Source organism: Protopterus annectens, chromosome 5.part0 (assembly GCF_019279795.1).
Source record: "Protopterus annectens isolate FY-2018-M chromosome 5.part0, PAN1.0, whole genome shotgun sequence".
Taxonomy (NCBI): domain Eukaryota; kingdom Metazoa; phylum Chordata; order Ceratodontiformes; family Protopteridae; genus Protopterus; species Protopterus annectens.
In genome coordinates, this window is record NC_056735.1 from 1,873,481,716 (window position 1) to 1,873,507,671 (window position 25,956).

Consider the following 25,956-nt stretch of genomic DNA (forward strand, 5'->3'; position numbering starts at 1 on the left):
ATTATTTGAATGACAGTGTCCAGATCTTGGCAGTGTTGTGTCCATACATTTGTGAGATAGCATTGTAGCTTCCTCATATGCAGTTTGGCATTGGGAAGCACCAGAATACAAGATGCCATGAACCCCAAGGCTTGAAGGACTGTCCTTGCAGTCAGCCTGGACCGTAGAGACAATTGATGGAAGTAAAGAGTAAGGTTCTTTTGCTTGTCCGGGGTCAAAAGCCATCTGGGAAGCTGTATTCAGTCTCACACCCAGAAAGCACATTTCCTGAGAGGGTACTAGACTGGACTTTGTTTCGTTCACAGAATACCCTAGGCACCTTAACACTGCCATCACATACTGTAGATGATGAAGAAGTTCGTACTTGTCTTGAGCAAGAATCAGGCAATCGTCCAAATAAGGATAAATTTGTATTCCTCTTAACCGTAAGAAGGCTATCACTGGAGCCAGAACCTTTGTGAACACCCTGGGCGCAGTAGATAAGCCAAAGGGCAATGCAGAGAACTGATAATGTAAAGTCCCAGCCCGAAAACGCAGGTACCTCCTGCAACTGGGCCTGATAGGAACATGAAGATAAGCCTCTTTGAGATCTAGGGTTACCATCCAGTGATCTTTGCCCAACAGAGGTAGAAGTTGTTGCAACGTCAACATTTTGAATTTTGGAATGTCCAGGTATGTGTTGAGGATAGATAAATCCAAAATCGGCCTCCAAGTGTTTCCTTTCTTTGGTACTAGAAACAGGCGAGAATAAAATCCTAGGCCCACTTCTGACAGAGGGACCTGCTGTATAGCCCCCATTTGAAGAAGTAAAGCAATCTGCTTGTGAGCCTCTACCCTTTGCTGAGGAGGAACGTCTGGCATGCCTTTGAAAGGAGGCAATGTATGGAAATAAAACTTGTAGCCTCGGTCTATAATGTCCAACACCCATTTGTCCTGGGTGACTAAAAGCCAGTTTTGCTTGAAGAGTGCCAACTTTCCTCCCAAAGGAGCTGCCAGACAGGCAGAATCTGGCAGCTGAAAATGCAGGTCATTGGGCCTGTTTACGAAAGGACTGGCCCCTGCCCTCACCTGTAGATTGTGCAGGTGAACTCCATGTTCTAGGCCTGAAAGTACTCTGAGCTCTGCCCCTACCACGTCTAGATCTACCCCTAGACTGTGAATCAGAAGAAGGATAAGCCCATCCCTTGGTAGGCCAATTCCTGCTAAACTTAGGAGGCTGCACCTGCAAAAAATCTTTAACAGTCTGCATAGACTTAGCCTTGTCTTCCATTTTCTTCAATACAGACTCCACAGGAGAACCAAATAAAACTTCAGACTGTAAAGGAGCATCCAAAATTCTAGTTTTAACATGCTCTGACAAATTCTGATCCTTAAGCCAGGCGTGCCTGCGAATAACTGAACCAGTGGCAGCCACCCTGGAAGAAGCCTGTAAAGCATCGAAACCACACTGCAAAGAATGCTTACCCACCTGTTCAGGGGCATGTACCAAATACTGTAATTCTTTACACTCTATGCCCTCTGCCAAAGCATCCACTTTAGATTTTAGTTGAGTAAGGAGAAAATTCTGATATTTCAACATATGAAACTGGCAATTCAAAGCCCTCATTGCTAAAGTGGAAGAGGTATACACTTTCTTACCCCATCTATCCAAAGCTCTAGCATCTTTATCCATGGGAACTGGATTCTTTACAACAGAAGCCCTGACACCCTTAGGTCCCTGGCTAATAGTTTCTGGGTCAGCCCTTGGACTCTTATACAGATATTTATGAGCCTCAGGTACCCTGTAATACCTGTCTGGCTTAACTGGCGCAGGAGGCAGAGAGTCTGGATTAAGGGAAGTTTCGGAGAAAACGTCCTGAACAACATCCAAAACAGGAGGTATAGCCAAGGGCCTATGTTGTGGTAAAAACAAAAATTCCCTAAGCCTCTTACGGGAATCTGAGAAATCCTGACCTTCCCATTTAAAATGCTCCCTCATAGAATGCAGGGTTTCTGAAAAAGAAAAATCCTCGGGTTTCTGAAAAAGAAAAATCCTCTGGAGGAGAAGCAGAAGGAGTGGAATCCTCTGCGTCTGCATCAGAATAAGGAGGAAAATCCTGAATGTCTTCAGCCGAAGACTCTGAGTAATCTGAAGCCTGCTCCAAACTTTCCACCTCTGGCTCTACCCTAGGTCTCTTATCAGGAGGGGGCATAGAACCTCTGATTAAAGAAATTAAATCTTCTGCCATTTTAAGCATGTGTTTTTTAGGCACAGAACCTGCAGAACTAGGACTGACACCCGTGGAAGGCAAACCAGGCCTGCCTTTGGAAGAAGCCTTAGAGAAAGAAGGAGAAGGCCTAACCACCTTAGGCAAGGAAGGGAGAACAGCAACCTGAGAGGCCCCCTCAGCCTGACCTGACTCCTGAGAGGCCACATCTTGCAAAATTAAAGCCTCCCCCTGAGACTCAACTGAAACCTCGGCCGGATCCACAGATTCCACCGTAGTTTCTAAAGAACTGGCGTCCGGAATGGACGACTCATCCTGCCTGGACTTTAAAGATTTTTCTTTGCGCTTCTTCGCGGTAGCGGGCGTCGGAGGATCCGACGGCATATTATAATTACACCGCTTACCGAAGACAAGCCTAGCGCAATCTAACCTTCGTTTAATGGTGCGCTTATTAAACTTAGCACAAAAGCGACACCCGACTACGTCGTGCTCAGGTCCCAAACAAGGAATACAAAGAGAGTGGTAATCCCTATGCGGTAGCTGTTTCCCACAAGAAATACAATTATTCACTTTTTCTGACATCCGGAATTAACTGAGGCAAGAAAAAACAAAAATATTCCCCAACGGGGTACCTTAGCCCAACTTGGTTTCGGTCTGAAACTCAGAATACGAAAATTTCAGAACGCCGAACGGCACTTGCAAACGCTGCTTCTGCATCGGACCACGCAGCAAAAAAGACTGAGGATATGACGTCGGTCATGCGACTTAATACCCTGATGCTCTGATGTCAGATCTGAGCGCCCATGACCGACGTCAGCCTAATACTTTGGTATTCGGGCCGACCGAGGACAGCGGACTACCCATATGTAAGGACTGCAGCAATGTGAGATGAAGAACATCAGCAAACAGGAAAACTTGATACATATATATATATATATATATATATGTAAGTAGATATAGATACACACACACACATATATATGGATGTATACATATACACAGACACACACACACACACATATATATATATATATATATCTATATCTATATATATATATATATATATATATATATATATATATATATATATATATATATAGTATACTATTGTTTGTGCGAATGACACTCTATCGGCTACAATGAGCCGAAAAACAGAATGTCGAACGCACAAGCAGTTTTGCAACAGATAGTCAACTCCACTTATGCGAATGCACAACTGCATTCACATAAGTGGAAATTGACTATCTGTATGGAGATCGAGGTACAGTGGGGATGTGGAAATACATCCACAGCCCCACTGTAGTGCGATCTCGGAGTTAGAATATATAAGTAGGGGGGTGTGGGGGGCATCAGCTCCTATACGGCTATCACATGGTGGTTTTGATAACAATGTCAAGTCAAATGCATTGAGCATTTGGTTCGACATTGTGAACAGTAGTTATTTGTACTTTCGGTATTACCATTCATTTATTTGAACAGAAAATGTTTTTCCGTTCGAATAAACAATAGCAAACATATATATATATATATATATATATATATATATATAAACAGAAAGGAATGTAGATGAAGAAAAATGCTGAAAAAGACTTAAATAAGTCATCCGGTATCCCAAAGTGGAAAGAGAAAAAATGCTATAAAAGCTACTCAGCTGTCACCCAAGTGCTGAGCCAAGAGATCACACGCCCAATGCAAAACCTTCCTACAGGCAATACCTCCTTTTTCTTGGAGAGCAATAGGAGTCCATCTCCCTGCAAATTTCTAAATATTCATCCAGTCATCTAAATTATGTTTAATGGAAGATAATGAGTTGCAATGTTCAACATGTACAGAAGTTTATTCCAGAGGTTTGGGAGGTACTGTGTTATTAACCAGTCTCTCCACCATGTTTTATCTTTTGGTGAAGATTTAGATTTCTGGTGTTAGTATTGGTGGAGCCAGTGAACTTGTTTGGATACTGTGGATCCAAGACAAATGGGTCTCTAACTGTCATGTAAGCAAGACACAGGTTTCGTCTCAAAACTCTATAAGACAAGAAATAAAGCTTCTGGGCTCTTTTGATAGCTTAGAGACTTCAGGCATGTAACCTGTTTGGTTAGGAGACTTTAGGATCTTTCTAACTACTTGATGTATTTATAGTGATATATCCTATAGTGGGCAGAGTACTTGATAATCAATCTGATTAATGTTGAATAAAAGGAAGTGATTACATCTTTTGACCTTGATAATATTCATTTGACAGTTAGCTGTGCTCAGTAAAAAGATTTCCTGACAACAGCTGTCACATGATGGCTAAAAGAGAGTTTCTAGATTCCTGACTACATTATCATGTTGCAGTGGTACGTTATCTATACAGTATGATGAGGGGAGGGATGTCTACTAAACGTGATGACACTATATTTTTTAACATTTCATTTGAGCTCATTTTTAGTACACCAAGAGTTTACTAGTGTTCCCCACTGTGGAGGGTATGGGTGTAAGAGGGTGACAACCCCATAGTCTGCAGTCTTCTGCAGACTTTGTTAGCCAGAAGCCTTGGTTGTCTACTTGGTGATCTGACAAATAAAGACCAAAAAGGGGAGATCCCAGTGCCAACTACAGAGGGACACCACTGATCACTTTCATGACACCACTGATCACTTTCATGCTTACTGATGAAGCATCTGCAAATCACACAGGGTGGGTTCTGTCTTTCAGCCATTTTGCTGTCCATCTCAATTACATACTGGTTAGTTTTAAAGCATTTAGCTTTCTTCTGATGCCAGCATGTGGAATGGTGTTGAAGCATTGGCCATGTCACGTTATGCTTAATAGGACTGGAGGATAACAGTTACAGAATGAGCAGACATCTCCGATATAATTTTCAGTAGAAAGCAATGATTCCCTGTTGTATTTTTATGGTCTGCTAACATCCACAATATGTTGCCACAATGCTCAAAGACAAAACATTGAAAGCCTGTTAACCCTGCTTGTCAACTCACTCTTTTCACAAAAATAATATTGTGCATATACATGTATGTTTCTGAAATTTAAAGGCCATTTACTTTCCTTTCAAATGCCTGAAGTGGTGAGACTGACATTAAACACTGGACAGCAAACTCTCCAATGTTAACAAGCACACTTTTTCTAACTTTCTTATTTCTCATATATTTTAAATGCTAATGAATAAACTTTATTTTATGACTAGCCTAAGCTTAAAGATCACGTTCAAAGGTTTAAAACAGAATGATGAATCCACATTTAGTCTCTGCCTTATGGGAAGAGTCAATGAATAACAGTGGCTGTTTAGGTCTTATTTTCACTTAAAATAATAATTTTATGCAAAAATAAGATTTTTGCAAAAGTCTTTTAATTACCCTCATGCTTATGCTTTTCCAGGCTCTAATCTCTAAAGCGCATGAAGTGTTGATGTTTAGAGTACAGAAGTCTTCTGATCTCAGCAACTGCCCCCCTGCTTGTAACACTCGCAGTGAAAAGGACTCACACTGAAATAAAACACACTGTCACAGAACAAGCACTCTGACAAAAGGAATATTTCACGAGTAATCAACATTTTTTAAAATAGTACTTTTGATAAGCTGCTTGCCTTGTGACTCTTTTTACTTTGTTTTCCTGTATTGTGCCATCGGGTTATTTCTGACTATAAATCGCATCATTATGCTGCCAGACATAATGATATGATTAAGTGTGCGTGAGTTGTGTGCAGCATACACATTAAAATAGGGTTGTTTATTTTTTATTTTGCTTAGTTAATTGAAATTTTTCTATTGTTTTGGGGTGGCAAGAATTTGGAGAGCGACTACAAGATGCTATCTTTCAAGCCCAATGGCTTCCAACTTTGTTAGATAACTTATAGCTTTGAACTTGATCCTTAAATTCTTAAGCTTTAGAATGTTATTCTGATAAGCTGTCACTGTAAATAACAGCACTGTTATACACTGATGCATGTCTACTATTACCTCTGCTATCCTTTAAAAAGAATTACATATACTATACCATGTTATAAATGTGAGACCATTCTTCAAGGTTTGCATGCCATATGAGAACAACAAACAACCATAGCTATCTAAAAACTACTTGGTTATAGATTAATTGAAATATAGTGTTGTGTCTGCTAAATGAAGATGTTTAATATGGAGTTATTTGTAGATTCACAATGATATGCCCTGGGATGCCCTACAGGTCACAACACATATTGAATGGTCTTAACTACACCAATAATGAACACAGGGCTTGTGAGGCATGAAGGTTTACCCATAACAAAACAGCTTATCCAGAAGGGTGAAGTCAAGATAACTGAAGATGACCATGCATCCATCTATGTTTGTGAGTCACAGCCAACTCCTATTAGAAACCACATGAGGAGCCACACTATCTTCAAACTTTACTAAGCAAGTAAGGAAAACAGGATGTCCCAAAAGCTAGCCAGTGATTATTGCTAATTTGCAATGCCGTTAATGAGAATGTCCCATGGACATGTCGGCAATTATTGTTATTTTGCAATGGAGTTATTTATTGAAATGTACTTTACTTTTTAAATAACTCCATTGTAGAGTTACAATTTTTCTCTGATTAGTTTATTTTACAATGAAGTTATTTAAACATATTTCCTTATTATTTAAACAACTCCATTGTACAGTTAGAATATACCATTAATTGGTTTCTTTGCATTGAACTGGTTCAGTGGAAATGGCTATCCCAACATACTAAGCCCAGTGTTAACTATTGAGACATGCATATAACAGAGCACAAATTAAGGGTGAGTCACTGAAGTCAGGTGATGCAGAAATTCTTTAGCATTTTATTTTAGGATTTCTAAAACTTCTGGACATTATTTTTGGCATCCACACATGCACCTAAGTAGGGCTCACATATTTAGGGATTTATATTGCAGCTTTTTACTTTTATAATCGGTTTTATCAGACTTGTTATCAGTCTTGCAATGACAAGCACGTTCACTTAGCTGAACTGATCATTTCAAAAGGGTAAATGCCATGTTACCACCATTAAAGACTTCCTTTATCAAATAAAGGTTTACATTTTTAGATCTGTTTGTAGAAATGGTACATAATGAAACATACTGAAACTACAGATTTATGGCTTATTTCTTCCATGGCCTCAAATCAACAAAAGTCAACAACACTCTAATGCGTCTCAGACAGATAACAGAACTGTTAGGATATATACATTTCATTAATAATACATTTTCAAAAACAATGCAGTATTTCATAATACATTTTGCAGTTCTAATCTGAATGATAAAGTCTAACGGCAACTGTAGAATCAACTCACTGTAGGGTCATTTGTGTTTCGCAGCTTATGAGTAAATTTTAATAACTGGTCAACTGCATCCTGTGGTATGTGGGACACCTACAACAAAACATATAAAGTCAATAAAAAAATAATTGACAAAATACACACAGTTTTGACATATACTGCATAAATCCAACAGAAATTCACATAATACTAAAATGTACAGTTTCAGTTTACATAAAAAGTATAGCTGTCTATGCAAAATTACGATGACAGTAGATGTTTGAATGATCACTGCTGCAGTAGTCTTAGCTACATTGGTTATATCCTGCCAAGGATGTAACAGCTGGCCAGTTTCCAAAGCTTCAGGGCACTTTCCCTATTTCCAAACCATCAGTTAGCTTGAGGTGAGCTGACTAAAAAGATAGGTTTGGGTGCCAAGCCCTTTACAGCTTTCATGTTAACTGAGACAGAGGGAGGCTAAGCCTAGAAAAGACAAAGCTATGAACAACAAAAATAAATGTCCACACTCTTCCATAAACAACACACCAGAAAAACAAGGGGAATGAAGGGAGGGAGCATCAGCAGTGAGAACCTGAACATCTACTGTCATGGTAAGTTTACTTGCACAACTGTATTATGGTCATCATAATGATCATTGCTGCAGTAGCCTTACATCACACCCTAGCTTACTACATTTAGGAGGTGGAAGGAGGAGTGTGAAGGAGTCCTTTGGGAACGATCCAAGCAAGGCCTGATCTGGACCTAGAGAAGGAATCGAGTTTGTAATGCCTTATAAATGCATGTACAGAGGACCAAGTTGCTGCATCTAGAATACTTCAAGAATCCAACCTTTGACAAAAAGCCATAGAGGAAGCCAAGGCCCTAGTAGAGAGGGCCATAACCCTGTCTGGAATAGTTTTGCTGTAGTGAATATAACTAAAGGTAATAGTCATAGACAACCAAATGGAAAAAGTCTGTTTTGACATAGGTTGTCCCTTCTTTTTACTTTCAGAAGAAGATAGTATCTGGGTTGTATGTGGACATCCAAGGTATGGAGTATCCTTTCTCCCTAATTTTTATGTTCAGGAAAGAAAATAAGATAGCTAGACAGATAGTTTGGCTTAAAGTAAACTCAGATACCACTTTCTGCATAAAAGAAACATTAGTTCTCAAAGAAACCCTGTCTCCTTGGAAAATGAGATACAAGTTTACTCACTGTAAGAGGGTACAACTCAGATACCCTTCTTGCAGAGGTCAGAGCAATCAGTAAAAATGCTTTGAACTTTAAGATCCTCAAGACGGACAGGTTAGATGGTTCAAATCGAGCAAGTGCTGGGTTTTCTAACACAAAATTAGGATCCCAAAGAGGGACCCCACCAGTTTGCTTGAAGGCCTTTTACGCAAAACTCCTTTCAAAAACATTTTGACATGAGAATGCATTAAAAGAGGAGGATCCATGGGCAAAATGGCCAGTAAATGAACCTTGATGGAGGAGTAAGAAAGGCTATAAAACAGTAACGCATAAAAAATATTGTAAGAACGGAAGTTATGTTCTTACTATAATGATAGAGCCATGTTGTCCGATTTTCATCTAGTTCGGATACAGGTTGTTGGATTCGACCTCAGCACCAATTCTGAAGCTCCTCCCCAACCCATAATTCCCTGAACTCCACCTCAGTACCCCAGATCGAGTTTGCCCCATTTAGAAATTATACCCATATGCATATGAATGCAATTATATACCAATCATATAAATTCTGATCAAAACATATGACATAAAAATGACAAGAGTTACAGGGTATACCAGAGTCAACCCAGTCAGCAGAACCCCAATTTGTCAAAATTTGGGAGGAGGCAAGAGGGTGAAAGTTGAACCTGACAAAAATCAGACAACAATGGATCTATCTTTATGTTAAGTACATAATTTTCATATCCAATGTTGTTTATTTTCATCTGATTCAACTAAGGGAAATATTACAATGCATATAGACTGGAGTGGTATCAAGAAAGGGCATTTCCAAGGATGGTGGAACCCAAAGGAGGAGTATGATCTGGATTGCTCAACTAGCTTTTAATGAGATAACAGTATGAACTGTTGACATACCTGCTGCACAAATATAATCAACTGGTAGCCTGCAGGCAAAGACTGTTGATGTGTCCACTACCTTTGTGGAATGAGCCACAGATTTAAATTGTAGACAAGTCACTTTTATTGTACACAAAGGAAATGCATGCAGATAACCATTTGGAAAGGATAACTTTAGCCACTGCTTTTCCCAGTCTAGATTTTGAAAATACCAAAAACAACTGATCTAACTTCATGACGGTTTGGTTCTATGAAGATAAAACCTAAGCTGGCAATGAATTTCCAGCATACGCCTTATTTGAAAATTCTGGAAAAAAGACTGGTAGGTTTACGGACTGATTTAAATTAGATTGGATGCTACCTTAGGAAGGAAGGTAGTATTAGTTCTTAAGGAAACCCTGTACTTGTGGAAAACCAAACAGGGTGGTTTGCAGGAAAGCAGGTGCATCTCTGAAATCCATTTGGCTGAAGTAACTGCCACCAGAAAAAAATGTTTTCCAAGCCAGGAAGTTCAAATCGACTGATGATCCTGGCTCAAATGGTGGCTGAGTCCGTACTTGTAACATGATGGCAATAACCCTGGGAGATACCAGGTGTTTGATAGGAGGGTATATATCAGAAGGAGGGTCTATATCAGAAGATCAAAGTTTCAAAACTTTGAATCTAATATGGTCAACACCATATGATTGAGGCTTTGAAACTTTGAATCTTTTAACGGAGATTTCCCTTTTCTGCACTGTAGTGCAATCTTGGAGTTGGTATATTTAAGTAGCGGGGGGGGGGGGTGTGGGTGGTGCAGGGGGGATTGTCCCCCTGCTTAGAGTGTTTAAATGGTTTGTTTTGTAGGTTGTTGTGCTTTATTAAATTTTTAGTGTTTCCAGACTTCGATTATATGGTGTCGACCATATCAGATTCGAAGTTTTGAAACGTCGATAATGTAATATAAACCCTGATAGGGTTCCTTTCAGGAAGACCTTAGAGATTCTCAAAGAAGCTACAGAGTTGTCATTCTGGCTTATATGGAAACTAGAGATAGCTGCCATTTGTACTTTGATATTGAATAACTGAAACCACTATGAAAAAGTTCTGACAGGAATTCTAAAATGGATGGAATGGGGGCAGAAAAGGAATCTAAGCCGCTGGACAAGGCCAAAATGGAAAATCTCTTCTGTTTGCTATGGTATATTTTTGTAGTGGTCCGTTTTTGGGATGTTGATATGATTTGAGTGACTGAAGAGATAAATCTAGCATCTCAGGCTAAGGTTACACCTGGAGGAACCAAGCAGTAAACTCCATGATTTTCTGGTTCAGAGCAGACAGTCCAGTTGGGCGTTAATAGATCTGGATAATGATGCAGCAACCATTCATGATACACTAACAGAGGCCACAGGAAGGAAAACCATGTTTGTTGAGGCCAGAAGGGAGCAATGAGGGTCACCTTGACCTTGCACATTATTGCTTTTTGTTGGAACTTTTTTTTCTTAAACACCCGAAAACTAAACAGGGAAGCCAAAAACTGACTGAAACCATGTATCTTTAATAACATAAAGGTAAAAATACAACTTAGTGCTTTCATCTTTAAAATGCAAAGACTTCTTCAGAGTGAACCAAAAGAAGGAATTCTAATGTATTTAAATAAAATTAAAACACAATTAAATGTCAGATCACCAATCAGGAAGGACACATAATTAGATACCCAGTTAACCTTAAAGCCATAGGCAAGTAAAACCATTTAAATAGATGAACTCACATAAATACAAGCACAAGTATTCTGTATACATGTAAAAACGCAGAAAACATACACTAAAAACTGAAAAACTGAATTGTTGAACTACTAATGCAGTGCACTGTTGTGATTACAAATTGATTTAATAATGTGTGTGAAATGTGAATGCAAATAAGAATATACATATATAAACATATAAAATTGTATAAAATATTTAAAAACACATTTTTAATTATACATGATTGTTACAATAACATAGGAATTAAATGAAGTTTGGATAAAACTGGATAAAGTTAGATTGTACCAGCTCTAATTTTTAGAATACTAGAAACTGATATAGCATCATTAATGCCAGGTAGCTCAAGGGCATTTAATCTAATCTGCCAACTTAACTCTTTACTTTCCAGAACAGAATCAATGTCACTCCACAAAGCAGTATCCAACACCCTATACATTGCGAAAAAAGTAACTTTTCTAAAATTATCACAAACAGAGTGCTTGAATAAGTCATTTCCTCTTATTGATATTGCATATGTGTTCCCTAATTCTTTCTTTCAAGCATCTGTTGGTTTTCCCATCATAAACACTTCACAGGAGCTATACAAAGCTAAATATACCTAACGAGATGTGTTACAATTAACTTTCCCTGGACAAAGTATCATACTATAGCACTGACTGACCACAGCATATGGCCCCTCATGAATAAATTTACAAATTTTACAAGCACCAGATCCCGATATATGACTATGACTCCAGAAAACTTTACCTTGTCCTGCCTCAAGAATGTCTTTAACATTTCTCCCTTTAGAGTAGATAATGATAGGTGGTCCACTCAAAACCTTCCTAATGTCCTCACTGAACACAATACCCCAATGTCTCCTAACAATGTTGACGTATTCACCTGTGGTATTACTAAACAGGATGACAAACGCAACACTGTCTTGAGGGCTGGTCTGAATGCCTTCAAGACTAGCTACTCTCCTACCAAGAACACCATTTAAAATTGGCGCAAAGCAATCTGACCTATGTTCTATCACTTGTGCTGCTATATCTCTTAACAAGTCAATAGGATACCCCTGGTCCAATAATAATAAAATCAAATGATGTAATTCAAAATTAAAACTATTATCATCAGAAATGAGGCAAGATAATCTAACCATCCGACCCTTAATGACCGATTTTTTCTGGAAAAGGGGGTGGCAGCTTTCAAAATGGAGGAAGGTATTGGAAAAAGTTTATTTTCTATAAACAATGGATATAAAACAACCCCTAACCTCATCTTTACCTAGGGAGATATCTAAATAATTAATGCGGTTCTTGTTAATGGAACAGGCAAATTTCGAAAAAGATTGTTGAATTTTGCTATAAGGCAGAAAAGTTCTCCCACTGTTTTAAACTACCTTTCCATAAGATCAACACATCATCCAGGTATTTGAAATAGCCATATATTAAAGGAAGAAACTTAGGAACAAAGGCATAGATCTTCTCTCACATGGTAAGTACGATGCTGGCATATAAAGGAGTGCATGCAGCACCCATGGCTACTCCTAAAATCTGATGGTATAATTCTCCTTCAAAAAGAGGAACTTTTTGTGGAGAACCAAATCTAAGTGAGCAATAACCACCTGAGCATCTTGATTTGACAAGCCTGTGTGATTATGCAAAAAGAGGAAAACCACTCTAAACCAATATCGTGTGGAATGACCATGTAAAAGTCAACTACATCGACTAATGAATGTAAGATTGTCATAATAATCTGGGGCATCCAATTTCTCCAATAAATGCCATGAATCTCTCAAAATATGCCTCTCAGGGTCTAATAATGACTTACACTTATAATCTACAAATTTAGTCAGGGGTTCAGTTTTAGAACCCTTGGCAGAAATTAATGGCCTTAATGGCAGATCATGACAGTTTTTATGGATTTTGGGTATGCCAAAGATAGATGCCACTCTAGGCTTAACCACATTCAAAAATACCCAAACCTCATGACTCATCTCCTCGACCTGTAGTACCATATCTAAAAAAAAGAAATCCAACTAGGCACAAGCTGTGTTAATTTCATTTAAAGTCACCCTTGGATATGTATTTTCATTTGACAGCAAAGAAAACATCTTAAATGAATAATTTATACTATTCGTTATCACTACCCCCCACCCTTGTCAGGTTTCATAATGCAAATGTTTTTATCCATAGATAAGTCATAAAAAAAGTTTCTTTTCTTCTGAAGATAAATTGTCAGAACCTGTTTTAAACATATTTTTGTTTTTGCTGTACACATATCTGAAATGTCTTTCACAAATCCTCTCAAAAATAGAGACATTAGGGTTGGGGGGTGGAATGAACACACTCTGTCTAGTAAGCCCTATTTGGGGACCATAAACATTGCCCTTTTTGTTAACTTTGTCAGCAAAAAACATTTTAAATAATAATTCCTAGTAAAAAGTTTTAACTGTATGATTGCGTTAACAATGTCCAAATTGTAAATGGGAATAAAAGTAAAACTTTTCCTGAAAACTGACAAACTAAAATCAGACAATGAAGATTAAATACTTTAAAGTTATCTATGGTGTTGCCTGTTGTCAAACCACAACCACATTTACAGTGATTCAAATCATCAGTCACTGTCTGACTCTGCCCTGACCTCTGCCCCTGCCCTAGGGATTGGAATAAGATCTTTTGTGCTGGGGTTTTGAACAGGTCCTTGTACCATGCTTGTGATCTTGTTGCCAGTTGGCCAGTCTCTCAGACCATCTGACCGGAGGATGTTCTAAAAAAAAACCCCGTCTTCATCAGTATTGTTGCCACCTTCATCAACTGAATTAATACTGTCCCTAAAAGAGACAAGTCTAATACCTTTTCCAAGTCGGTGCCCCAGAATAGGGAATGCCTTGTCATGCCCATAGCCAGCCCCATCTCTCTCCAGCTTACAGGATTTTCGCTCTTTACGTTTAACAATATTAGTCAACTTTTGAAAAAAAAAAAAAAATGCTGTTTAACTGAATCAAACAACAAATCGTTCCTGATCAAGTCATTGGCATTTCTTAATTCAACATCAAGATCAGCTATTTTACAACCATTTTCCTTCATAATTAACTTAAGAGAAATACCTGTGCTGTTGAACAGTTTTACTACCTCCTGATGGAAAGCAGTGTTCAGTTTCAGCACTTTAGGGCATTTCCAAGCCCTCAAATCTTTTGGCTCATTCCAAAGAAGTCTTTGCATTTTAAAGACAAAAGCACTAAGTTGTATTTTTACCTTTACGTTAATAAAGCTACGTGGTTTCAGTCAGTTTTCGGCCTCCCTATTTCGTTTTTGATGTTGGACTTGAGTATTTTGTCTCCTGGTTACTCTTTTTTATTAAAGACAATGGGAAAAAGCATAGAGGAGACCTGGGAGTCAATTGTGGACTATAGCATCCCTTGGTGATTGTCTCTGTGGAGGGATCAAGGAAAAAATAATTGCTGTATTTGTATATTGTTAAAAGTACAGAGCGAAAATCCCGTAAGCTGGAGAGAAAAAGGGCTGGCTATGAGCATGACAAGGCATTCCCTATTCTGGGGCATGGAGTTGGAAGGGGTAGCAGAGTTGTCTCTTTTACAGACAGTCTTAATTCAGTTGATGAAGGTGGCAACAATACTGATGAAGATTTTTTTTTTTTTAAAACATCCTCAGGTCAGATGGTCTGAGAGACTGGTTGGCTGCCAACAGGATCAAAACCATGGTAGAAGGACCTGTTTGAAACCCCAGCAGAGAAGATCTTATTCCAATCTCCAGGGCAGAGGTTGGGGCAGATTCAGATGGTGACTGATGATTTGCGGTCAGATCCTAGACCCTATCGTGATGAATGATTACAGGGATAAGATCAAACATCAAGGTTGTTGCTGTTAAATTGAGGGACCACTTGTGAGGTACTAAATAGATCTGCTCAACATATTTGTCAGAACATTGGATGACCCCAGGATGTGCACTGCTATCAGCAAGCATTGCAAAGACCACCCATTGCCAGACTCTCATGACTTCTCAACACAATGGATAACAGTGTGTTTCTCCCTGTTTGATGATGCATCTAACCACCGAAATACTGTGCATCTGTACTGATGCCACACCTTTGGAGAGGATGTCCTGAAAGGCCAGCAACGCTTGGAGGACAGTCCTGATCTCCAGAGAAATTGATGTGAAGGTTGACCTCTGTATGTGACCAAGTGCCCTCGACCTTCTTCCCTTTAAAATGCCCCCCCAAGGGAAGAAAACCTGGCCAATGGAACCATGAAGACTGTGGGAGCCATTAGACCCAACAGGCAAAGAGTTAATCTTGCTGGTGACTAGGGGTGATGAGAAAAAGAAATTATGTACCTACCATAATGTTCCATGTTAGTTGTCTTCATCTCGCCTTCTTTCTTGCTGGTTGGGATTGGAGCCAATCCTCGGCTCCGACTCGGCCATCTTCTATAGCTCGAGAGCTGTTTACTGGCTTGAGGCTACCCCTTATCCCATGATGCCTAGCGCTAGCTACCCAGATCTCATTTGTAATAGCTACCCCCAGACATAGCCAGAGAATCAACTTGTCCAAACAAACAGGTTCAGCATACATGTCATACTCTCTCAGTCAGTAGAGGAAACAGACCAGAGAACACTCAGCCAAGTGAAACCAAAACTCCTCTCGATCCAATAGGACAGGGGGACGGAGGGTGGGACGCAAGAAAGAAGGCGAGATGAGGACAACTAACATGGAACGTTATGGCAGGTACATAACTTCTTTATGTTGTCTATCTCGCCTTCGTTCTTGCTGGTTGGGACAGCGTCCCTAGCACCTACAATCCTGGGTGGCTCATTGGAACAGACTCTTCACAACAGTGAAACCAAAGTCAGCTCTGCTCCTGGAGACCATATCTAGCTTGTAATGAGAAATAAAGGTATGAGGATTTGCCCACGTAGCAGCTGCACAGATAGAATCCATGGGCAACCTAGATTGGAAGGCTACAGAGGTAGCCAAAGCCCTTGTAGAATGACCTAGTAGAATGACCTTTTGGTTTGATAGGCAACTCTTTGTTTCTCAATTGATAAATGAAAGTAATAATGTGAGACAACCACCTGGATAAGGTCACTTTAGAAAGTGGGAGACCTTGTTTGCCTAGAGCGTAGGAAAGGAATAGTAGGTCCGACTTCTTATATTCTTAGTCCTATGCAAGTAAAAACGCAATTGTCTATGAATGTCCAATTGGTGTAATTTGTATTCTGCCTTGTTGGTGTGGTTAGGGAAAAACACAGGAAGGTCTATAGATTGGTTTAAATTGTTATCTGAGCAGACTTTCAGAAGGAATGAGGGATTAGTCCTCAGAGCAACCCTGTCCTTATGAAAAACCAAGTATGGAGGACGAACACATAGTGCCTGAAGTTCAGAGACGCATCTGGCTGAAGTAATAGCTACCAGAAAAAGTGTTTTCCAAGATAGAAACTTAATGGAGCAGGATGCTGCAGGTTCAAAGGGGGGCATAATTAAGGAGGTTAGTACCAAATTAAGGTCCCAAGGAGGAGGGGGATCTCTCACTGGCGATCTAAGGAGAGTAGTCCCTCTTAAAAAGGCTTTACAGTGCTTATGAGACATAATGTTTGAATTAGACAACCCAACATGAAAGTTAGAAATGGCCACCAACTGAACCCTGATTGTAGCAGAAGCGGACCCAGAATGAAAAAGTTGTGCTAGGAACTCCAAAATTTCGTGGACAGGGGCTGAAAAAGGATCTACGTTCCTAGCTTCTGCCCAACAAGAAAAACGTTTCCATTTGCTAGCATAAGTCTTTCTAGTTGTGGACTTGTGAGAGGAGACAATAATCTCACGCACAGCCGGGGAAATGCTGGGAAGCCTGGCTAAGGTTGGAAGTGGAGCAACCAAGCTGTGAGCTGGAGTGTTTGGAGGGATTGATGTAGCCTGCCTGATTGATGAATCAGTAGGTCTAGAATCGGATCCAGAGTCCAGGGCTGATCCAGAAGGTAATGGTGCAGGAACGGAAACCATATCTGTCAAGGCCAGTACGGAGCAATGAGGATCATTTTGCAACCCAAAGATATTGCTTTCTATATGAGTTTCGGTATCAGGGGAAACAAATGGAAGGTATAAAGAAGTCCCTGAGGCCAATCTTGGGCTAGAGCTTCTCTAGGTGTGTGACCTGGAAGCAGAAGAAGGGAGAAGTAGTTGCTGCATTTGCTGTTGAAGGGGGTGGCAAAAAGATGGCAGCAAGGCTGTCCCCATTTGCGGAAGATCAGATCCGCAACTACCTGATTCAGAGACCACTCGTGTGGCATGAGAATAGCTCTGCTGAGCCTGTCCGCTATGAAGTTGGACCTCCCAGGGATGTGCATCGCAATCAGAAATCGTTGGGAAGAAATCACCCACTGCCAGAGTCTGAGTGCTTCTCGACATAGGGGGTAGGACTTGGTTCCGCCCTGCTTGTTGATGTACCAGACCACTGACATGTTGTCCATTTGAATTGCAATGTCCCAGAAGGGAGAGAGTCTTGAAGAGCTTGCAACGCTAGGAGCACGGCTCTCATTTCTAGGACGTTTATATGCAGGTGGTACTCGTGAGGCTGCCAAGTGCCTTGGACTGTCCTGCACTGATAATGCCCCCCCCCCCCAATCAGGGAGGCGTCCGTGGTCACCGTGGCAAACGGAGGGGGCTGAATGAAGGGTCTTCCCTGAGTCACTAGTGGGGAGACCATCCACCAGGAAAGGTGCCTTTTGCATGCTTCTGTAATCATGATCATGTGAGACATGAGCAGCTGTTGGAAAGACCACTGTGTGAACAGAAGCCACTGAAGGATCCTCATGTGAAAGCGGGCCAGTGGGATTAGAAGAATTGCCGCTGCCATGGAACCCAGGTCGGGAACCGAACGCATCCAGTAATACAGACTCATCCTCGGTAGGGGCTAGGGGATTCCAGTTCCCCCTCTGATTAAGTATTTTGAGGATGTCCGAAAAGGAAACCTCTTCAGAGGGGGATCTCGGGGACCCTTCCGAATCATCTAAGTCTGCATCCGAAGTGACAGACTCAGGAGAGTCAATTTGCTTCCTCTTGCAAATCTTCTTATGAGGGGGCTCCTCTGAATGCTCAGGGAAGGCGTCGGAAGAAGAGGAAACACCCAATGGGGTGCCCTGGAGTGCCAGTTCCCCACGCTTGGGGTCTGGAGGAGGAGCAGAGGTTGGCAAAGGCACTACAGGGGATGGAGCTGGTGGGGCCGATAGTGGAGCTGACTCAGTGGCCAGCAAACTCCTCATGACATCAAAGGCGTCCCTGCCACGATGCAGAGAAAGATCCGGTTCAGAGGAAATTGGAATCCTTCTCCACACCGAGGGAGATGGCTCCGAGGCCGATGTAGGAGCTAAGCTCACCTGTGCCGAAGCTCCGAGAGGGAGAACGGGGTCGGACAAGGGTCCGATGCCACTAGCCCCCTCGGAACAGACGAGGTAGCCCCGGCGCCAGATCCCTCGACGGACGGCACCATCAAGAGAATCGGAGCCGACGAAGGAACTGAAGGAGATAAAGTTATTGGAGCCGACTGTTCCACTACTCGAACCTCAACAAACTCCGGCTCCAAGCTCAATGGAGTCAGAGGAGGAACATCAATAGAAGTGGATGGAGCCGACACCTGTTGAGGAGGGCTGGACAACATCTTGGCAAGTGCCTGCGACTTTAGCAACCTACTGACCCACTCTCTCCACGTCGTGATCCGAGAACCTAGAGGATTGAGAGGAGTGAGAAGATCTGTGACTGCGCTCACTTTGCAGCAGGGGAGACCGAGGAGCCGAATGTATCAATTCCAGAGGAGGGGACTTTAGCCTCTTGTGGCTCCGCGAAGGCTGTGAAGTTTCTGATGGAGCCGACGGGGAGATAGTCTTATTGGTTCCAGCCAGAACCAAAGTAGCAGGTAGAGACTGAACCAAAGACGGTTCCGAACTTGGAGCCGATGATCTGGTGGATTTAGGGGATTTCACAGGCTGAGTCTTGGCCGGTGAATCCTGGGGCTTTAAAAGGCCCCTAAGAATAAGCTTACTCTTACACTCCTGCAGAACTCTTGGACTAAATGCATGGCAGACAGACCAAGAGTCCTGCAGGTGCACAGCGCCTAAACAATAGACGCAAGAAGTGTGCCCATCTGTCAGTGACATCTTCTGATAGCCTGAGTCACACTTCTTGAACCCAGACACCTTGGATTCTTTGGACATCCTGTAACAAAAAATACAACAATAGCTTTTTTTTTAAATAGGAAAACCTCTAACTCAAACGGCTAACCTATAAGGAAGATAGAAGGAAAGTCTCTAACTTAAACGGCTAACCTGCCAGGAATAAGGAGGGGGGGGGGGGAGAACTCTCTAAATTAAACGAGTTCTAAAGGGACGGGAAGGAAGCTACAAATATACACTTAGCTAACAAAACAAATATAAGACTAAAAACTAACAAAAACCCCTAGGAAAAAGACTATTTCTAGTAAAAGTGTTCTAATAAAGAAACTTTATACGAGCCTGAGCCAGAAAAATGACACCTCGCAGCTGAAGCGACAAACGAGATCTGGGTAGCTAGCGCTAAGCATCATGGGATAAGGGGTAGCCTCGAGCCAGTAAACAGCTCTTGAGCTATAGAAGATGACAGAGTCAGAGCCGAGGATCAGCTCTGATCCCAACCAGCAAGAACGAAGGCGAGATAGACAACTTAACATCCTGAGTTGCAGTGAGGCACAGGGAAAGCACCTTGGAGTTGGGACGTCAGGCGATCTGTAAGCTTGTGTGCAGGTGGCACTGGAAAAATTCTGTCTGTTGAGGTGTAAGATGACTTTTGGTTAGACTGACTGCGATCCCCAGGTCTTGCATCATCTAGAGCAGAAGGTCCCAATGGTGCAATAACAGGTTGCTGGATGCAGCTGTCAGAAGTCAATCACTGTGGATCCCTAGCAGGTAAAGATGTGCTGCCATCACTGCTGTCATCTTGGTGAACACCCTGGGGGATGTGGTGAAACCGAATAGCAGGGCTCTGAATTGATAATGACAGCCGGAAATGGAGAAATCTCCTCAAACACTTCTCTATCTTCACATGGCAGAAAGCATCCTTGAGATCTATGGAGCACATCCAACCATCCTTCCTCTACAGAGATAACATAGACTTAAATGTGACCATCCAAAATTTTGTCTGTTTGACATACTGATTGAAATAGTTCCGATCTAGAATGGGTCTGAGGTCCTTGTTTTCTTGGGTACTAACATGAACCTCAAGCAGACTTCGGATTCTAACTGGTCTTAGAAGGCAGATAACTGATAATGTGATTCTGACACACAAAATCTTAAGAAACCCAGAGGTTTGGATGAATAAGGATGAGATGATAACCATCTTTTAAATTTAGCGTTAACAGTTGAATGAAGAATAAGAGGTAACAACTGTGAAATAATATCATTTTGAATTAACAAACTATAAACAATCATAAACAGATTTAGGAAAGAAAGATCTACAACTGGTCTACAAGCATGTTCTTTCTTTCGTACTAAAAACAACCTTGAATAAAAACCTTTCTGAACCTGGGAACAAGGAACTGGTTTCTATAACTCTCTGGAACAGCATGCGTTGAATTACTGGAGGAAATAAAAAAGTCTGCTCCACTGGATGAGGAATGACCCCTGACAAGGAAGGATTTCCTCCCACTACCATCTATAAACTTGATGAATGATCTTCAGAACCCATTTGTCTGAAACTATCTGTTGTCAAAGGGAAAAATTTAGACTTTCTGGAAGGGAAAAGGGACTATTGGGGATTGGAGGGAGCCCTTTAAATAGTCAATCTGACTTGTTGGACTGTCCTTGGTTTTGGGGGGGGGGGGGTTCTGAATTCTTTTTGTATCCCACCTCACCTTTTTTTCTTAAACATCAGTTTACCAGCATTTTATTGAGACTATTTATTTTATTTTTTGCCAAAATTGGATGAGAGGTTAGAGAATCCATTACAAAATTTGGAAAAGGATGGCTGAAAAATCTTAGAAAGTCCTTGTATCAACTTAACTCTTTCACTACACTTCTGATAACCTTTGCAGTACAGGAACCAAAAACAAAATCTTTATCCGAAGAAGAATTTAAAATCTCATTTCTCATATCATCTGGGAGGTTTTGAGAATACAGTCAGGCAAACCTCCTCAAAACACTGCCAGTGGCCATAGCCCCGGAAGAAGTATTAACTGCTTAATTTTATATAAATGTAAATTTGCCTATGTCACAGGCAATAATTCAACTGAGTCATACATATACCGTAAACAATGAATAATAACTTGTATAATGGAAAAAAACTAAAATTATTTAAAGCAGATTTTTTCCTCACAAGAAGAAACTGCAAACAAAATACTTCTCATACTTTCATAATTAGTTAGAATAAACTTTAATATATGAGCCTGACAATTCAAACTTCTGAAAATCAAAGTTGTAGAAGCATATGCCTTTTCCCATACTGATCAATAATCTTCACATCCTTGTCAGAAAAAGTAGGATTGGAATTAACCACATGTTTAGCAGCAGTAGGATTAACTAAAGCTACAGCTGGAGGTTCAGGTTTTGAAGACCCCCCCACCTAGTTTCCATTCGTGAAGGTCTGCACTTATCCTGCTCAGCTTGTCTGCCACACAGTTTTGCTCTGACAGAACGTAGGATGCCTTTTTTATGGGAAGGAGGATGACTATCAGGATAATTGCAGGCAGTGATACATGCATCCTCCAGACCTGGCAAACTGGGGGAAAGGAGTGAAGGTTCTGGAAATTCCTTCTGTAACAGCTCATAGTGTTTTCCAAGAGACTGAGAAACCTCAGTGCTTTCCCAATGAAAACATCAGCACATTCTAGAAATAATCTCAGAGAAAAAGACCCCCCTACAGGGAGAATCAGAAACCAAGCTCTCCTCTGAGTCTGAATCATAAAACCGAGGAGAAATCACTGTATCTGTCCCTTCATCCACCTGTCCAGATTCAAAGGCTTGAATCTTTTCAGGAAAAGAAGTATCCCCCTTTCTTTTAAAAGTAACCATCTTATACGAAGGATCACTATCCTAAATTTAAGTGTTAGCCAAATCCAGTAAGCTAGTCCTGTCTAAAGAAATTTGAGAAGCAGATATAAGTTTAGTTTTCTGTTTCTTTTTGACTAAAAAAATGGGGCTAGCAGTGTTATTAATGGCAGCAGAAGCTTCCACAAGGATGGGCACAACATTCTGACTAAATAAGGAAGTTATCTCTGTTCTCTCCCAGGACCAACAAGAGTGGCTCTCCCATGCCCACTGAGGGGACCCCAACAGCTGCAGAGGATGTGGCCAACTTCCAGTCCATAGTGGCTGTTGGTGCTAAGCCACAGGGATCCATGGTAAAAATAACTGGTCTGAGGCATAACAAATGGCCACAGCAAAGTCACCCAGCTAAGGTAAATTGCTAGCTTGCTGTGATGGCAAAGCCTGTTTGCTTAAACTTTCTTTCTGTAGGTGGAAGAAGGACTAACTGTGGATCCAGTAGATTGTTCCATGGTCAAGCCAAAAATGGTGCCTCTTTCCCAGGGGAAACAAGCATTAAAGTTTTTTAAAGTCACTTTTTTTCACAAAAAACACAGTAAAAAGCACTTTAAAACACTTAGCCCTAAAAAGTAAAATAAACACAGTGGTTTTCAATTACTTTAATCAACTTTTAAACTGACAGGAAAAAAGTGTGTTCCTGTTTAAAACTACAGTAGAGAGTTGATTATCTGAACAAATTGGGACCTAGGGTAGATTGAATAATCAAACATATATTGAACAGGATAAAAAAAGTTCTAAAAATCTTGTTTTTCTGCATGCAGGGAATACACTTTTCAACCATTCAGCCATTACAGTGGGCAATAAAGAATATTTTTCACACACGAGCTGGCTACAAGCTCAAAAAAACATACACAAGTGAATGCGTATATTTACATATTCAGACTTTATGATTTTTCCCATCAGAAAACCTTGGAAGGCTGCATTCAGATAATTGACATTTCAGATAATCGACTCTCTACTGTACATTTAAGTCTCACATCAGTCCATTAAAATAATTACTGCCTTAAAAATGTCTTTCCTAAACAGGAAAATACAATAAAATAACAATTTCAATAAAGTGGAAGGTTTTTTCCCAAATGTAACTTATCTGCCCAACAAAGGAACAGTATAAGCAGACCATCCCTCCTCAATAATCTGCAAAGGAGTATATACTTCAGTGGCAGGAAATCACTGAAGGTCTTTGTGTCTAAACCTGTCTTTTTTACTCAGGTCAGCTCAAGATGACTGATAGTTTGGGAATGTAGAAAGTGACCTGAAGCTTCGGAAGAATGACGTCTGTTATATACTTGACAGGATATAACCCATGCAGCTAAGGATACTGCAACAGCGATCAATATGATGAACATCAGTCATTACAGATATAAATAAACAGACCATTAATTACGAGATAATAGCTGTACATCTTAGTTTTAAAACACTGGCAAAAGAAGAGAAAGGTAACACTAAAGATGGTGCACTGAACTGCAGGGTATATCAAATGCGGCATTACTGTGCAGCAGAATACATGGACAGGCATTACTGTGCAGCAGAATACATGAGCACTACAGAACAATATTATGTTAAATATGCCAGTAATGCCATTCATTGTTGCAGTGCTCTACTGGAGGCTACTCATGTAATCTTCGGTCTTAACTAACTACTTCTTCAGGTATTCAAGTGAAACACCCACACCATAAACATTATACTGTACTTATCACAGTTACAAAGTAATTCCTTACCAATCCTTTTACAACCTGGACTTCTTCTCTTATGGAAAAAGGCTTAAGGATGTGGAAAAGGAACATAGTCAACAGTTCTGGACTCAGCCATTGTTGGGTACTGCTTCCCACAACTGGAGGTTCAGCCAAGGCTATGATTCTGAAGGAAGGATGGATAGGGAGAATGGACCTGTAAAAGAGAACAGAACATATGCAGTTTAAGACGTGCATCATTCGGGGTCTTATTTTTAAAGAATTAATGTATTTATTTACAAAATATTAAGTCCCAAGGGATAAAGCTCCAAATGTAGAAATATAAACAATTTTATGCAATCAACTAACATTTAACAAAAATATGCAGTAGCTTACTCATTACTATAAACTGAAATTATTTTACTAAGGTAAAAGACTGAATGTTTTTAATCCAAAATCTAAAAGAACTTCTTACATATAAAATCTCATTCCACATATTTCTCCAAGAAACATACATCTAAAACCACCAATCAAGGACAATCAGACTGGATGTCATTCATTCATACTGGGCATACTTACAAGCCAGATGAAGGGTTGAAATTTGTTTCACAAATAATTTAAAAAATATTACAACCTTTTAAATTGAAATATGAAAATAGACAAATAGACAGAAGATCTATATAAATGTTATGTCAATGCCAGACAAAAAAAGGGGCACCTATTGTTTGACTGGTCTTTTCAACACCTTCTTAATATGTAGTGTTTCATTCTAACCTGGAAATTTACAGACCTTTAGCTTCACATTCAAGTAATATGCTTTTCACTAAGCAGGGGTTCCACATCACCTCTAGTACATGACCACATATTCTATAATAAAAAACACACAATCTTACTTGGTTAATAAACAAAGTTATTGTTGTACTGATGTTTATAAATTCAACTATTTAGTTTTCTACTGTATTCCCCACACAGAAGGCACAGCAACTCAGGCACTCCACAAAATAAACTACATGTCTTGAGTTACAGTTAAATGTATACTGAAATGAAAAACATTGTTATGAGATGCATTATAATAACGGCTACTAATGCATCTGCAAAACGTGCAAAAATAATAAGCTAACCTGCCCCAAAGAATGTTTTATTGTCCTCAATGTTGTCTTTTTTCTTCTAAAATATTTTTATTAAGGACATTATTTCTGTTGCAAAAGAAAGGTACCGACTTACTACATGTTCAACATTTTAATTCACTGACATAATTCTTCTATTATTGCTTATAATATTTTAACAGCAACAGGGTCAATAGTATGTTTTACAACCATAATTAGCTATACTGCTCAGACAAGCTCCACGTGGGTTTACAGAGTGGTCCTAGCAGCAAGGAACTCGAAAATGCGACAACCTTCTGGATTTAAGTATATTAGCTTTTTTTCACTGGAAATAGCTTCTGTTGCTTACTTTAAACTAGCCTGAACTGTTTTTTTTCTGATTACTGCATTTATTTTTAAATCTGCACTTAAAGTTACATTTAGTCAAATTTAATCGAAAGTTTGCTTGTTTGTTTAATTTAACTGTGGAGGCTGCCCACTAAAGTGTGCTAGCCTGTGTAACTAACTTATCACTGTCTCTGCATTTTCTGTGTATTTCTACAAGAAAAACAAAAAAATAATCCTTGTTTTTCCGCCTTTCTCAACTAGTTTAGACCAGTATACAGGCATTGCTGTATTCTGGGCTGTGGTGTAGTTCCTGTGTTGTCCATTACCTTACTTGGATAGAAGGAAGTTTCTTTGCTCACCAGTGGGAGTGGGGAGCCTTGAGCAGCCTACCTGTCCTTGGGGGAAGTGACCTCAGCACAAGAAGCTGTAGTAATTGGTTGTTTGGGACCATTCCTAGCTCTTTTGTAGTTCACTGCTTATAATCCGCCTCTGC

The 25,956-nt window shown here is 40.2% G+C and overlaps 1 protein-coding gene across 1 annotated transcript in view; it reads right to left on the minus strand.

Moving 5' to 3' along the window:
• Positions 1 to 25,956, minus strand: part of VWA8 (von Willebrand factor A domain containing 8) — a 3,458,065-nt gene that overhangs the window by 2,322,160 nt on the left and 1,109,949 nt on the right. The window contains exons 15-16 of the mRNA XM_044071701.1: positions 24,079 to 24,247; positions 7,500 to 7,577 (exon numbers count right to left, since the gene is read on the minus strand). Of these exons, the coding sequence (XP_043927636.1) occupies positions 7,500 to 7,577; positions 24,079 to 24,247 (247 nt within the window). The remainder of the gene's footprint in view (positions 1 to 7,499; positions 7,578 to 24,078; positions 24,248 to 25,956) is intronic.